The sequence below is a fragment of the Typopeltis vanoorti genome, chromosome 6, assembly GCF_054136105.1.
Source record: "Typopeltis vanoorti isolate ZY-2024b chromosome 6, IOZ_Tvanoo_1.0, whole genome shotgun sequence".
Lineage (NCBI taxonomy): Eukaryota > Metazoa > Arthropoda > Arachnida > Uropygi > Thelyphonidae > Typopeltis > Typopeltis vanoorti.
In genome coordinates, this window is record NC_143554.1 from 61,399,919 (window position 1) to 61,416,893 (window position 16,975).

A 16,975-nucleotide genomic window follows, 5' to 3' on the forward strand; every position below is an offset into this window, starting at 1 on the left:
GGTCAACTACAAACAGATATCTTAATAATGAAATTAAAAAATCAACATAGATTCTCAAAAATTGTGAATTAATAATTTAATTAATATCAATTAATAATCTATGCAAACTTTACAACCAAAATTCAATTAACCATTCCTACCACTAAAGAAAATTTTCCAACACATAAAATAACCTTATATTCAAAATACATATAAAGTGTTTTAAGATTTTTAAACATACAGACTACAAATTATTTTTCGCCACTAATCACAAACTGGCTCCCCTTCTGAAACCCACCAAAATTCACTCTTTCAAAAAAATACTGGAATACCACAATGTGATATACAAATTTTCTTGTCAACATAATTGTGATGTTACTTATATAGGCTCGACAATCGATTACTATGGTTGCGGCTCAAGAACATTTTCACAACTATAACATTCCATTCTTCTGGAATACCTAAGCAACAAAAAGAATAAAAATTAAAATAAAAATCCAAATATCAGTAAAACTGAAATGAAATCATTATCTATGTGTTTGAACAGAACCAAATTCCTGAAATTGAAAATGTTTCAAAATAACGAAAGGTGCATTAAGGAGCACACAGGGGGTGCTCCTTAATGTTATGAATTTAAGAAACTATAGTCATAAGATGTGACAGCAATTCTATAAACATCCATAGCCCTTATGTGATTTCAGAGAATCAAAAGCTCCAACAGATTCAAATTACTAAAAAATTCAATGCAAGTAATTATTGAAGTAAACTCTTTCACCTTTTCACTTCCCTCAGCTGAATGCTCTTCACACCTCTGAAGACAATGCCCAAGTCAAAATGGTCCATACACCATAATGTAACATCTTTTTTATTTTATTCATTCATTCTTTCTTGGAGGTTTCATTATGTCACCACATCATTTACTCCTTTCTAGTTTTAAATTTACCATGTATTTTTAATCTTCACTTTTAATTTTTATTTTACAGTTGGTTTTAATTCCCTTGTAATTTATTCTTTTATGATAGTTCGGTTTTATCACTCCATATTTATCACACATGTATTATCTCAGTTCCAAGTAAACTTTCAAGTTAGCAAAACAAGTAGTATTCCAGGTCTACCGCAATGTATGTGTTGAATATATATTATTTATGTCATAATACTTTTATTCATGAAATCACAAGAAAAAAGCCAGTACATTCAAAACACGGGGGGGGGGTGCTCTTTAAAAAATGCTATGTTATACTGATTTGTATTTAGAAGAGCAACATGAAAAATTTTCATAAATATAGTATCTAAATTTTGCGCGGATTCCAAATTTCAATAAAATCCATCTAGTTTAGAGTTCCAGAATAACTTGTGTATGGATAGACAAAACTGATCGAATAAGTTTTTATGCAATTTGCAAAATTGCCTGTAATTTATTTATTTTTTTTATTTATTTTTAACATTAAATGGTTGAAACTTTACTGATGCTGTGGTTCCTGCTAAATATACTGTTTCAATCAATCCAAGGTTGGTTTTGCCTAACATGTAAGGAGTGTGTATTGGCTCTTGGGTTGGATCAACACACACACACACACACACACACACACACACACACACACACACACACACACACACACACACACACCCTATAAGTTAATTATAAGAGCAGTAAAATTTATGCCATGTTCAATTACAAAAGACTCTTCCCTCCTTAAGAATGAGTTAACAAAAGTCAAAGAAGCCCTACTATGAAAGAGTTATATAAAATAAATGAAATGGCATATATTTTTGCTTGTATTCTCCCATTCCTTTAAAGATATGACTATAAGCATACAGGAATAATCATGCTGGCTTAAGTGAGTGACATTGAAAATCTATTCAAGTAATATCATGTAACAGGTGTTCCATTTCTGAGCTCCCTCTCTCAATCCAGCTGGCAGGGTGTAGTTTGGCAAGTCCTTCAAGAATTAAGATTGATTTGATAGAAGTAACTGAATATCTGTTATGATGTAGGCATTTATGTGACACTACAGTATTAAGTTGCCATTATAATTAATGATATTGTTACATAACACCTCTAGAGAGTCCAAAGACTCATCGAGGGATGGCACCTACTCTATAACTCTCCGTATCCACCAGCTGCAACTTCTACACCATCGCCCACACCAACGGCATCTACAGCCAACCACCGCCACTAGTATTTTCACAGACAATCACAAACATCCATGCCCACGACAGGATTAGTACCCACAGCCTTTTGGCTGGAGAGCAGATACGCTAACCACTCGGCCAACCAGGCCAATATTAAGTATAAGAGTAGATTGAAAAGCAATTCCTGTTCCCTTATAAAATCCCAAATGCTGTACTTAATATCCTCAACTTTATTGTAGAAAATTTTGAACTGTCTTTTCTATAAAACAATTTTTTTGTTGTTGTTTCAGGTTTTACAACTGCTAGTCCATGTGCCATCTACAGGAGGAAATGGATTCTTATTGGATTTGAAATCAAATTAGGAATAGAATGGCCAAGGAAATTCATTAAAAAGTATACTTTATAGTGCTTCCATAGCTCACTCGGTATAGACGAAACCCATTGGTCGGAAAGACTTGGGTTTGATTCCAGTCAGAGTCAGTGACGTGAGGAACCTTTATCTAGTCTCTTTCAATGAAAGGTGAGTTAGCCGGTCTCATACGAAGGTAGGTTTTTTTTTTTCACCCGGATTCTCAGGTTTGTCATCCCCCAGAACAGGCAAACTGGCCCTGTGAACACACACATCTACAGATATAGGACACACTGGGAGGCATAGGGCTAACCACCTTATCCTTGGGATGGATATGGTTTGGAAGGGCTAAGAACAGCTCCGTAACAGGCCATTAGGCCTAATACGAAGAAAGGAAGAAGATTATACTTTATGTATGGTGATGGCAACAAGGTTTTAAGATAGATTAGTCATATAAAAGGAGAATATATTTCAGGAGATCAGTTCTGCCACAAACAATGAAAATCAGAGTGAGAGAGATGGATGAATGGATTCATCATACAGGTGTGTGATGTAATTTCCAATGAACTTGAAGACTTGGGTTGTCTAAGCACAGTGTTCAGGAGGCAACAAAAACATTATAAAAACTATTTGCTGCAAATGGATATCACAGCTTGAAAGAACTGAAAGATCAAAGACTAGAGTTTTATTCAGAATGTTTTATGCATCTGCCACAAACAGTCCACCTCATTTTTCAAAGATATTATTACTGGTGCTGAGACTTGGGTCTATCACCACAAGCCAGAATCTAAACTAGTGTTTAGATTTTGTGGTGATGGATTGTGGTGATAGCTTGTGGCTGTCTCTTACAGCCACAAGATTTTGGCTTTTGGTTGTCTCTTACAGAGACAACCAAAGCAACTCGCCTTTCTTTCAATATACCAAAACAGTTTATCACATAGAACTTGAGGGCAGTGGGAAGGAGGAGATATATGAGGAATTCAATAAACTTTATGTTCATAAGGCTGTAGGACCTGATATATCACATTTTGAGGGAATGTTCCAGGTGGTTAATAGCTTTCATTTACCTTTTTTTTTTTAAACATGAGTTTTTTTTTAAAGATGGGTTCCAAAGAAGTGGAATAAGAGCAAAATTGTTCCACTTCATAAGAAAGGTGATAAGACTGAGGCTTCAAATTATAGGCCAATTCGTTTGTTGGAGCTGTGGTTAAAGTGTTAGAGAGAGTTTAGTGGGGACCACAATTCAAATTGGGTTAACAGCAGCATTTTCTCTGATGGACAGTATGAGTTTGCTAAAGGAAGATTGTATTTTAGCAATCAACTTACTTAATATAACAAGGTGACATGCACTGGTCAAGGGAGATACACAAACACAGTGGTATATTTAGATTTTGCAAAGGCCTCTGATTGACTACCACATGACAAGCTGAAAATTAAACTGGAATGGTAGAAAGTTAGATACACTGGTATCCAAAAGCTAAGGACAACCTACATTTTTTTTCCTGTATATGAAAAAATTTTCATGACAACAGCCAAATGTGGACATAAATTTTCACATTTGGCCCTTTTCATTCTTTCTCCTTTTCTTCACTTTTTTTTGCGTATTCTTTGTTCTATTTCTTCTGAGTGTTTTTTACTATCCTTTCTTCCAGACCACCATCACTGGGATCCAACACCCTGATGTCATGTTTGCCATGAGGTGTGACCCGTGGACATCCAGAAAGGGGAATCTGGATAGTCTTGCATACTTTGGTCTCTGCTTCGGGAAGACGGGTGGTCCTGGATAGCCCAGCCAGGATCAATCAGCTAGTGGGCTTGCCTGCAAGGGTCAACAGTGTTGCAGTAAGTCTCTCACTTCAAGGTTTGCTGTTGTGCTGATATAGTTTCTGGGGTAGCCCTGCTGGCATTCCTCTATGGAGTGCAGTCATTGCTTGCTGGTCAGTGGGTGTCCATGTGTGGCTCCATGATGACTAAAGAGCTCTGGCACCAAACTCAAAACTCCTTGGGCATGAATTCTTCATCCTCAAATGTTTAGGGACCCTACAAAGTCCCAACAAAGTACTGATACTACAGATACATCATTTGGTAACAGAAGTAAGAAACAAATGATATATGATTCTCAGTCTTTTTGATCATCCACGCAAAGGTGAAAAGCCAATAGGAAAAATGTCACCCTTCTTTATTCAAAAAAATTTAGGAGGACTGGCAGGACCTCCCAAAACTGTTATGAAATTGTGCTCTAATGTTTCCTTGTGGAAACATTGTCCCAGCAACATTAATGGGTGGAATATCAATCACAGTAAGCCTCATAAAACACTCAATTTTTGCAGATGAGGATATAAGAATGGGATCTGAATAGGAACATCTCCTTGATTTTCCTGTTGAGGAGATATGTTCAGAGTTTAAAGATCAGGGAGTGACAGGTGTCAGACATCCTGATATGTAAGGATGGTCACCTGAGTCCAATCAGGAACATCATCCTCTTTTGATATACCTAAGCCTCAAACAACTAAAAGCAGTATCTCAAGTGTCCTGTTAGAGGACAGTTGAGATACCCTGCTTTGTCCCTTGTTAGAGGACAGTTGAGATACTGGAGGTAGTAGTAAAGATCATGTTAACAAATCTTGCTCTGCAAAAAAAGTTAAATGTGTCAATTGTCAGGGAGATCATATAGCTTACTCTTGTGCATGTTAGAAGTGGAAAGATAAAAAAGAAATACAAAAAATTAAAACAGAACAAAACATATTAGGATGCAAAGAGAAAGTTAGCCACCACTATACCTGCTTTGAGATCCTCGTATGCTGAGATGGTAACAATTAAGAAAATGTCAACAGCAACTCAAACTTGTGTCTAATCCACTATCTGATGATTTCACCATATCTAAACTTCATGATCGCAAGTGCTTCTCTGTTGAGCACACCAATCACACCCATCAAAAGAACAAAGTGATTGCTTCCATATATGTTGTCTTCAACATATATGGAAGCAATCACTTTGTTCTTTTCACAGGAATCATGTTACCCTACATGAATGCACATATGGAAAATGGATCTAGGCTAACTGGAACACTTTTTCCCATCTTACAAAATTTCATGCTGATGCTATCAGTCAAACACCTATCAGTGAATTAAAATATGTAATATTGCATTGTCCAGGCAGAAACAGATTTATTCCAAGAACATCATCTCGATTTCCACTCTACCCAAAACCTTGATGAAACCCAGAATGCCAGACAGCCAAAAGAAGATCAACACAGTGTGTGGGTATATTCTGTAGATACCACATCACATCAAACTTAATAGCTTTTAAGCATGCTCAGTCCAAAGCACATTAGGTGAGACATCAGAGTCAAAAACAATCTTGGATGAAATTTACCTCACCAGTTAATCAAATGACCAGTGCAAAAACTGTATGGGATAAAATCTGGAAAAATGAAAGGTAGATACAGATCACACCATTTTTCTACATTAGACCATAACAGAAGTGTTATTGCAGACACTTTGGGAGAAAATTTTGCCAGAATCTCAGCAACAGTTTCATATCTACCCAAATTTTTAATACTGAAAGAGCAGCAAGAGAAAGAAAGGCTAAATTTTTCTACTAATGGGCTTGAGCTATACAATCAGCAATTTGTTAAGGAGGAACTAAAAAGTTCTTTTATCTCACTCTAGTGCAGTAAAGTGTGATGACCACCATTATGATATATGATAATGGTTGACTTTATATGATATGATTATATAAAACATCTACCATCATTTTCTATGAATCTTCTCCTTCGCTCAATATACAACAGAATATTTACAGAGGAAGAGTTTCCAGATTATTGGCATAAGTCAGTTGTTACTGCTATCCCAAAACCAAAAGGTTCCCACAGAAGCAAATAATTATTGACTTACTGCTCTAACCAGTTGTCTTTGTAAGATATCAAAAATGGTTAATGCCAGACTACTCTGGTATTTAGAAAGCAATGATATTCTTTCCAATATACATGTGGCTTCTTGGACATTGTTCAACTTTAGACCATTTCGTTCATTTAGAAACTTATATAAGAGATGAATTTCTGAAGCAAGAACATCTGGTTTTAGTTATTATTATTATTACCCCAAGACCTCATGGAGTTAAAGACTCATCTGGGAGGTCCTTTTATCACATACACACAGCTCATCATACTGTGTCTTAAACACACACAAACTCCTTGCAGACACCACACTCTCACAGGCGAGGCATTCCAATCATTCACAACTCTCCATGGAAAAAACCAGCCTCTCACTCCCCCTACTCATACCCTCTTTATACAGTTTCCAGGGATGACTTCTGGTTCTCCCACTATTTTATGTGGAACTTCTCCAGCATTGAGCCTATAACAAACCCTTACCAACTTGCAGGTCTCTATCATATCTCCCCTCTTCCTCCTGTCCAGCAGGCTCTGCTAATTACATCTTCAAAATCTTTCCTCATGCTCAACATTCCAGAGGTCAGAAACTACCCTTTCCAACATCTCTTCATCCTTCTGAAAACCAGGTGACCAAATCTGGGCACAATAGTCCATGTGTGGCCTAATCAAAGCCTCATACAACGGAACAAGAATCTCCCTACTTCTACAAGTCAGTGTCCTCCACATCATTCCCAGAAGCCTTTGTGTTGTCGTCACAATTTTGACTATGTGTCCCCTAAATTTCAGATCCTTATCCACTATCACCCCAGATCGCTTATTTCCTCCACTTCCAACAATATAGCCTCACCAAGCATAAATTCTGCATCCCATCTTTGTTTTCCAAATTTTAAAACCTTACATTTTGCAACATTGAACTCACATCCCCATTTCCATGCCCAATCACTCAATTTATTCAAGTCTTCTTGTAAGGCCACAACATCTTCACTAGTCTTCATGGTTTGTCCCAACTTTGCATCATCTGCAAACAACCGAATATCTCCATCCAAATCTTCACCAATATCGTTAATATACAAGTTAAACAATAATGGTCCTAAAACAGACCCCTGAGGCACTCCACTAGTGACTTTCCTTTACCTGGATATCGCTCCCCCATACACAACTTGTTGATACCTATCAGATAGCCAGTCTCCAATCCAATGCACTAGTCTAATATCCAACCCCATCTGCTCTAGTTTGACTGTCAACTTATCATGAGGTACTCTATCAAAAGCCTTTGCGAAATCCAAGTATATTACTTTGTATCCTCCTCTGTCCAAGGAAGCGGTCACTTTATTGTAATAAGTAGATTACTTATTACAATAAAGACCTCCCGTTAGCAAATCTATGCTGTCCATCAGCATGGACATAGTTTTCTTTGACATGGAAAAAAAAGCTTATGACAGCCTGGAGATATGGCATATTAAATGACCTCTATAACCTAGGTCTCAGAGGATACCTTTCTGTATTTATTAAAAACTTTGTCCAGGCAAACTTTCCAAGTTCAGAGTGGGAAGTATGCTATCTTGGCTATATCATCAAGAACAGGATATTCCCCAAGGTCTGTCTTAAGTGTGACACTTTTTTGCTATGAACGTTAAATCAATCAATGAACAGCCCCCCCCCCAACACACACACTGTAGAAAATGTTGATGATTTCACAATTTACTGTCACTCACAATATGAGAGTATATGAGAGTAATTGAAAGACAGCTTCAGCAAGCAATGATCATGTTTTTCTATGGGCTCTTAGTAGTGGGTTCAGGTTTTCAATAGGAAGAAAGTGTCTATGTACACTTCTGTCAAAAATGCACTCTTCACCCAGATCCTGAATTAAGAATGAGACAAGCTGTTATTCCAGTAGCAACAGAAGCCAAGTTCTTAGGACTAATCTTTGACAGAAAACTAAAATAACTAAGAGAAAAGCAAGAGAGCACTGAATCTCATTTGCACTCTATCCTCCATTGAATGGATGTCAATCGATCTTCACTGCTTCATCTTTATCATGTGCTTATACATTCAAAGCTAGATTATGGGTTTCAAGTCTATGGTTTTGCAAGGCAGAGTAACCGGCAATGGTTGGATCCATCCATCATTAGGGTATACAGGTCATAATCTAGCTTTGAATCAGTCTTTATGTTGAATCAAATGAACCAGCTCTATCACTTTGACAGAAACAGTTGTCTCTTAATTATGGCCTAAAGCTAAAGTCTCTTCCAGATCATTCTACATAGACTAGTTTCTTTTCTCTTCCTAATGCAGAGTAAAGAGATTATATGGACTAGTCTCTTTTCTCTTTCCAATGCAGAGTAAAGAGACTATATGGACTAGTCTCTTTTCTCTTCCCAATGCAGAGTAAAGAGACTATGTGGACTAGTCTCTTTTCCCTTCCCAATGCAGAGTAAAGAGACTACGTGGACTAGTCTCTTTTCCCTTCCCAATGCAGAGTAAAGAGACTACGTGGACTAGTCTCTTTTCCCTTCCCAGTGCAGAGTAAAGAGACTACATGGACTAGTCTCTTTTCTCTGCATTGGGAAGCTCAATATCACATATGTCAGACTACCATAAGTTCTTTTGGTATGCGTGTTAAACAGACTACGCAAGTTGTTGGCATAAATGTTGACAACATTGCCTACACCAAACATAATAGCATCCCTCCAGGGCAGATTTGCACTCCATCCTGCAATCTCTCACTTTTTCAACTACAGAAGTCTCATACTCCATCATATGTCTATCTGTCATTGTTTAATGCATACAGAGGCATCCCACTCTGATTTCTTGCCTATCTATACTAATGGCTCAAGAACTGATACCTGTGTTGACTGTGATACTGTGTTTCCTACATTACTATCTCCAACCAGATCCCACTTGACTGCAGTAATTATACAGCAGAATTGCATGCCATTCAGTTTGCATTTGCAAATATAAAAGAAAACTGCTAACAAAAGTGTGTAATTTATGCACTCATTGAGCTCTTTACAGGGCTATCTCCTCTTCTATGTATAATCCAAATCCAGTGCTATATGAGGTGTTACACCTGTTGTACAAAACAAAACAACTTAATTTTGATGTTCAGTTGAATTCCCAGCCACACTGGAATTAAGGGAAATGAGACAGCAGCTGCTAGATCAGTTCATACCTTTTCCCACACTGTTTGACAGTACCATAATACAGGCTATCCTGTATAAAATCTTACTTGCAATATGCTATAAAATGACTTTGGTCACATCAATATTCAAAACTGTCATGAAGTATAAAATTAAATTATTTACTCATGGTATTCCATTAACAAACCCTATTGATTTGTAGCAGAGGCAATCCTCCCATGTCCTACCAAATAAAATGATGTAACAGTATAACTGTCATTAGTTTAAAACTGATACCAAAATACTGTACAGATAAGAAAAACTTTCAGATAAATCTTAAAGGAAAATGTTGCAAATTCTTTACATCCTAGTATCATCTTTTAAGAATTAGGAACTTTATTTAATGTTAGGTCCTACTACACCCATCCTGTATCACCTGTATTCATCTGGCATTTACCCAACAGCATCAAACCAAATCTTTATCCAGCTTCTAACTAAACAAAGGGAAACAAAAGTTGGTCATCAAACTATCATCCTATTGCTCTCACTTCAGTACTCTCAAAAGTGATGGAGTAGGTCATCAAAAACCAATTTCTTTGATACTCAGAGGCCCATGAAATTAATTAGTGATCACCAATATGAATTCTGCCATTCTCATTTTCCAGCAGACCTCCTTGCTAATCTTACTCACCTTTGGACATAGGCCATGAAATGATTTTGGAGAAACTTAAGTGGTCACTCTCAATATTTCAAAGGAATTTGATCATGTCTGGTAATGAGGCCTTCCGAATAAGCTACCATCTTATGGTCTCCCTCCTGCACTCTGTGACTGGATTGGCAGCTTACTCACTGGTGGTTTATTGAATGTCATGGTAGATGGCTTCCTCACAGAAGATTTTTTTATTAATGCAGGAGTGCCCCATGGTTCTATACTCTTACCAATGCTTTTCTTTTACATAAATAACTTCTGACATCAAATCCTATTCAGTTTTGGTGATGACAATACGCTCCATTCCTCTTCCTCCTTCAAGAAACTCTGTAATAGTCAAATAATTCAAGCCTCAAGATCTTCCATAACTGGCCACTACCATGACTTAAATACTCATTTTCTCATTATTCTCAAATGGGATGAAGGCAACTTAGTGAATTTCAATGCTATTGAAACTCTGGGCCTGTCTTATTATCCACAAGAAAGATCCTAGTTCACACCCATCCAATACTCTTTCAAGATCGTCTTTCTCTTCGTTGGCTGACTGTCATATCTAGCTATCCTAGCACAAACATATTATATCAATAGCCTGCTCAATCTCTAAAAAACTTTTTTTTTTTTTTTTTTTTTTGTTCAAAACATTGCTTCTCTTCTGCTGAATTTCCAACACTTAAGTCTTACATCTAACCAACCTCGGAATGCTGTTCTCGCATTTGGTGTGGTTCACCCCAAAAAAAAATTCTTGGGGCATGGGTCCCATGCTACCAAGCGCGTCCCCGGGTTGCGGATAGGGGAATGGCCTCTGGATACAGAGGTTAGCTGCGAATAAACAGGGAAACCCGTGAATAAGCAGTCATGGACAATGGGACGGCATCTACCAACAGGAAGTGGTGAGATAGAGAGTGGCATGGTTATCTCTATAAAAAGCCACACATTTCCATTGACGGGGATGCGACATGGCAAAATGTAACCGTCATTCAATAAGTTACAGCCAGCTGGAAGTTGGAGCAGCAACAACTTTCATCCTGATCAGCGGAAGATCACCATAAGTGACAACGGTGTAAAGGATACCGTGGTAGGTGGATAATCACAAGGAATGAAAAACGGCTAGCACACTGAGCCTCTCTAGAAGGCTACTGCTGGACAAGGAAGGCAAGGGGATACCACCTTGTTCTATTTTTCCCTAGTAAGATAGCAGTATGGATGGACATTCTAAAAGATAGTAAAGCGCACAATGGCTCAATACTTGTGCATGGCAGGGGAAGAAGCAAGGCTTCCCAGGTCGTAAACCAGCGAAATCCTTGTACATTCATTGGGATGTGGAATGTGAGAACCCGCCTACAAATTGGAAAATTTGAAGAGAGAAATGGATAGATTAAAAATAGCCATATTGGGAATTAGTGAAATGAGATGGACTGGAATTGGAGACTTTTGGAGTGGTGATTACAGAATCATTTATTCAGGTGATGAGACAGCAAAAAATAGAGTCACGGTGGTTCTCAAAAAGATTCAGAAAAAGGATTGGAATGCAGTCATTGGTGAAGGCAAAGATGGTAAAGAGGTGGGAAAGTATGGACTTGGATGCCGAAATGAAAGAGGAGATAGACTTTTGGAGTTCTGCAACCAATTCAATCTGATCATTACAAATACCTGGTATGAGGTACCAAAAAGAAGAACGTATACTTAGAAAATGCCAGGGGATATAAGAAGGTACCAAATAGATTATATTATGACAAGAAATAGATTTAAAAATCATGTAAAATCATGCAAAAGTTACCCAGGAGCTGATATTGATAGTGACCACAATTTGGTTTTATTGAAATGTAATCTGAAATTTAAAAAGTTATCACAACCAAGGAAACGGCCCAAATGGAACATAAGTAACCTGAAAACAGAGGAAAACCATAGAAACTATAAACAGCAAACTGATGAAAGCATTAAAACTGGAGAGAGGGAAAAGAAAAACATAGAAGAAAAATGGACTCATTTGAAGGATACAATCATCAAGGCTGCCAAATGACTGCATAGGATTAAGGAAGAAGCAAATAAAAAAACCATGCATCACCCAGGACATTCTAGATCTAATAGATAAAAGAAGAAAATACAAAACCTCCCTAAAGGAAGAAAGCAAAGACAAATATAAACATATAAAAAATATGATAAATAGAAAGTGTAAAGAAGCAAAAGAACAATGGTATACAGAGAAATGTAAAGAAATAGAAGATCTAACAAAGACTGGAAGAGTCGATAAAGCTTATAACATTATAAAAGGAATAAGCCAGTAAAACAAGCAAGAAGTACAATTATCAAAAATAAACAGGGGAACATACTTATAGATAAGGAAGAAATTTCAGATAGATGGAAGGAGCACTTAGAAGATCTATATAATGGAAAAGATCTAGATACCAAGGCTATAGAAGGTGAAACAAGACTTGATATGGAAGAAATTGGTCCAACTATATTAAAAGATGAATTTGAATGGGCACTGAATGAATTGTCAGTCAACAAGGCACCAGACACTGATAACATCCCCTTAGAATTAATAAAATACTCAGGAAACATAACTAAGGCATACCTTTTCCAGATCATAAAGGATATTTATGAAACACGGATCATCCCCAAAGATTTTACACAATGCTCTATCATACCCATTCCTAAAGTAAATAATGCAAACAAGTGTGAAAATCATCAAACAATAAGCTTAATATCACATGCTTCGAAAATACTACTCAAAATTATACAAAAAAGACTAACAAAGAAGGTTGAAGAATATGTTGGCTATGATTAGTTTGGATTCAGGAAACAGCAGGGGACAAGAGAAGCAATCCTAGCTCTAAGAACAGTTATTGAAAGAAGATTGGAGAAGAATCAAAATACTCTGATAATCTTTCTTGACTTGGAGAAAGCCTTCGAGAGTATTGACCGGAATCAAATGTTTCACCTCCTAAAAACAATAAAGGTTGGAGAGATAGAAGGCTCATATTTAATCTTTACAAGCATCAAGAAGCTCTAACAGAAGCAGCCAGCAATACAACAAAAACCGCAATAGCAAAAATACGTAGAGGTGTAAGACAGAGGTTCTCTCTTTCACCCATATTGTTTAATCTGTACATTGAAGATGCAATAAATAAACTGAAAGAACTAATAAAAACCGGAATTAAGATAAATGGAATTGATGTTAACTGGCTACGGTTTGCGGATGATATAGCAGTTTTAGCTGATAACGAAAACGAACTGAAAGCCACCCTAACAAAGATGGAAGAAATCTTCACACAGTACAGCCTAAAAATTAATTATAAGAAAACAAAATTATTAATTACAAGTAAAGCAAATCCAATGAAAATAAATCTGGAAATAAATAATAACCTACTACAACAGGTATCCTCTTTTAAATATCTTGGAAGTCTTATCACAGAAGATGGAAGAAACCAATCAGATATTAAAGCATGAATAATCCTAGCCTAAAAAGCATTCTATAACAGAAGAAACATTTTTACCAGTAAAGAACTTATCACCCAGCTCAAAAAAAGGCTAGTGAAAACATACATACGGAGCATTGCATTATATGGTTATGAGGCCTGGACTCTAACAAAACAAGACATGAAAAAGTTGGAGGCATTTGAAATTTGGTGCTGGAGAAAGATGATGAAAATTAGTTGGACAGAAAAGAAAAGTAATGAAGAAGTTCTGAATATAGTTCATGAAGAACGGTCATTAATGAAACACATCAATAAGAGAAGAAAAAGCCTAACTGGACACCATTTGAGGCATGGGGGACTGATTACAGAAATAATGGAGGGGACTGTAGAAGGAAAGAGGCCATGACGCAGACCAAGAATTTTATATATAAATAACATAATGATGCTAACTGGCGCTAAGAGTTATGAAGAGATAAAAAGGAAGTTACAAGACAGGATGGTGTGATGTGCTGCTATATTTACCAATTTTTGGATTGATGCAACAAAGAGGAAGATACTATAATTAAAGATGCCAAGAAATTATACTCTTGGTTTCATCCTTTATCCAAATTAAATATACAAAGTTTGCAGGTGAAGGAACTTCATGACTGGGCTACTTATAGTGGCTAATTACATCACATCAGTTGCCTTAGTATCCCATGATGCAATGCACATCCTTATTATGGACATGTATAATACTATGCATTATGGGAAGGGCCACTATCCAGATCAGTTTTGCCCTTTAATGAGATCTCATCAGTGGAAGCCAGACCCAGAAGTGATACCAAGGCTGAAATAATGCAGAAGTGATATTTCCATATACAAGTAGTCAAAAGGTGTCACACCTTATTACTAAAATACTCTGGATTAGAGACAGATGTTGCAAGATTTTTTCTCTTGGTTATACTATAAATTAAAGATGCCAAAATTCTTGGTGATATACAGAAGAGGGTGATCCACTTAATGGGTACTCTCTCAGTGGTGTAGCTAGAGCTTTTGCTGCCCCTCTCAATACACACCAAAAATACTACAAAAACTGAAAAGACGTACTGTACAGGAAAATAAATTAAAACACTATGTGTATTTTTGAAGTAAAACATTAATTTCAACATTCTAAAATGTTATTTTTCTTGCTTTTCTGTTTAGCAAAATCGCCGATGACAGTGGCGATGTCTATTTCATAGTAATGTAGGTAATTCTTAATCAATTTTATTTAGAAAAACTCCTCTTACACCTAGCAGCACTTATAGCAATTTTGAGGAAAATTCGCAGTAGTATTATAATATTTGGAAATGAGTTCTCGAGACTGTATTTTAGAATTAACTGCAAAAGTTCAAAAAAAGGTTCGAAGTGCCCCCCCCCCCCCACGCCTCTGCTCTCTCTCACACTCCCTTCAGTCATCTTCCCATAAGCACTCTGTTCCCTATCTCTTTTCTATATGTACTCTCAGTCACTGCTCTGCTGAACTGGCCACTACCATTCCTCCACTTTCTTCTGATCGTGTAAGAACTAGAGCAGTCACTGTGCAATACCTACATACTGTCAAACTCCTAATGTACCAAATAAACTTTTCAATCGTCATTCTATCCACGTCTGTTCTGTGAAACAATCTCTCTCTTCCCATACTGTTTCTCCCACTGAGTAAAATCCCCAGTTCTTTAAGAAACACATCAATAGGTTACTTATTTTTTCCCTTAATCGGTTACCAACAAATTCCTCCCCATATGAATCTTGTGACCTTTCAAGTGTAGAGATGTGCGTAGAATGTTACAATTTCTTAATTATAGTTAAGTTGTGACCTTTCAAGTGTAGAGGTGTGTGTAGAATATTACAATTTCTTAATTATAGTTAAGTTACAGCTGTAATTGTATTTAATTGTTATAAGCTAAGCCCTAATTTTTCATGAGCTACGAACTTTATTAATGACTACGAATATCACTCAATAATTCGGTATAATATTATTAATGAATTTTGGGCATCAAGATATTTCATGAATTAATACCTACTCGCTTAATATTTGCTTTGGATCCCGGATGAAAAGGTTTCTTACACATATAATTGTTATATCCTTTCCCCATGGTGCTGATTATTAACTAACACTGAATTCTCTTTTCCCTACACTGCTTTAGAAGACATCAATCACCTGTTTACACAAAAATTCTACGTCTGCCACCGTATAGGAATTACCACGCCATCTACCAAACATAAATTAAACCCCTAAAATAAAATAACATTCCTGAAACATACAGCCGTATAAAATGAACACCTAGTTGAAAATAACTACAGGCACTTCGGGATCAAATAGGACCCGTCCCACACATATGCACACCAGAAGATGTGGATTCTGCAGTGACTAGCCTCACCCAACAGATTAAGTCCGCTATAATGGTTGCAACCTTCCAGAAACCTGTTCCCAAGCCTGATCGTTTGCCTGAGGACATTATGGACCTGATCAGAGAGAAGAACAGAGCTAGGAAGAGATTTCGTAACACTCGCGCTCCTCAGGATAAGACAGTGCTTAATAGATTGAATGGAGCAGTAAGAGATGCACTTAAAATGCATAGAAACGAAGTTTGGGATAAAAAGTTAGCCTCTATCTCACCTATTGATCACTCTATCTGGGGCCTACTGAGAAACATCAAAAACAAAAACAGATCCCTCCCCCCTATAATCTCAAACCAGGGCCTAATCCACACAGATGCAGATAAGGCAGAAGCCATACTTAAAAATCTTGAGGATCAGTGCAAACCATCTTATAACAACATTGATTTCAATCATCTGTATAAAATCCACAGACAGGTTAGACATGCACTAAACCTCCCGGATACCAGTGCTGATCATATTGCACCCGCATCACCTGTTGAATTATATGATATTATTAAAAAACTTAAGAACAATAAAGCTCCTGGACCAGACAGCATCTCAAACAGGGTGATCAAGCTGCTGCCTCGAAAAGCTATAGTGCATCTGACCAGTATAATAAATGCAATCTTAAGACTTCACTATTTTCCTTCCACCTGGAAACTGGCTGATGTGATTCCTATACATAAGCCAGGCAAAGACCCACACTTACCGCAGAATTATCGTCCAATCAGTCTCATCTCCAACCTGGGTAAGATTGCAGAGAAGGTCATCCTCTCACGACTCCAAACCTCAATAAATGACCTAAACATCCTCCCTAAAGAACAGTTTGGTTTTCGGCAACACCATAGTACTACCCAGCAAATCCATAGAATTGTGGAATATATCATCACCAGCTACAACTGGCGCCAGTACACAGGAGCTGTTTTCCTAGACCTATCTAAAGCATTTGATAAAATCTGGCATTTT

The 16,975-nt window shown here is 37.0% G+C and overlaps 1 protein-coding gene across 1 annotated transcript in view; it reads right to left on the reverse strand.

Annotated features, from left to right (window-relative positions):
• LOC150105490 (corepressor of RBPJ and splicing regulator-like) overlaps window positions 1–15,772 on the reverse strand; it is a 146,115-nt gene extending 130,343 nt beyond the window's left edge. Inside the window, exon 1 of the mRNA XM_090393970.1 lies at window positions 15,652–15,772. Within this exon, the coding sequence (XP_090250096.1) occupies window positions 15,652–15,723 (72 nt within the window). The 5' untranslated portion in view covers window positions 15,724–15,772. The remainder of the gene's footprint in view (window positions 1–15,651) is intronic.
• Window positions 15,773–16,975: the final 1,203 nt, after the last annotated feature.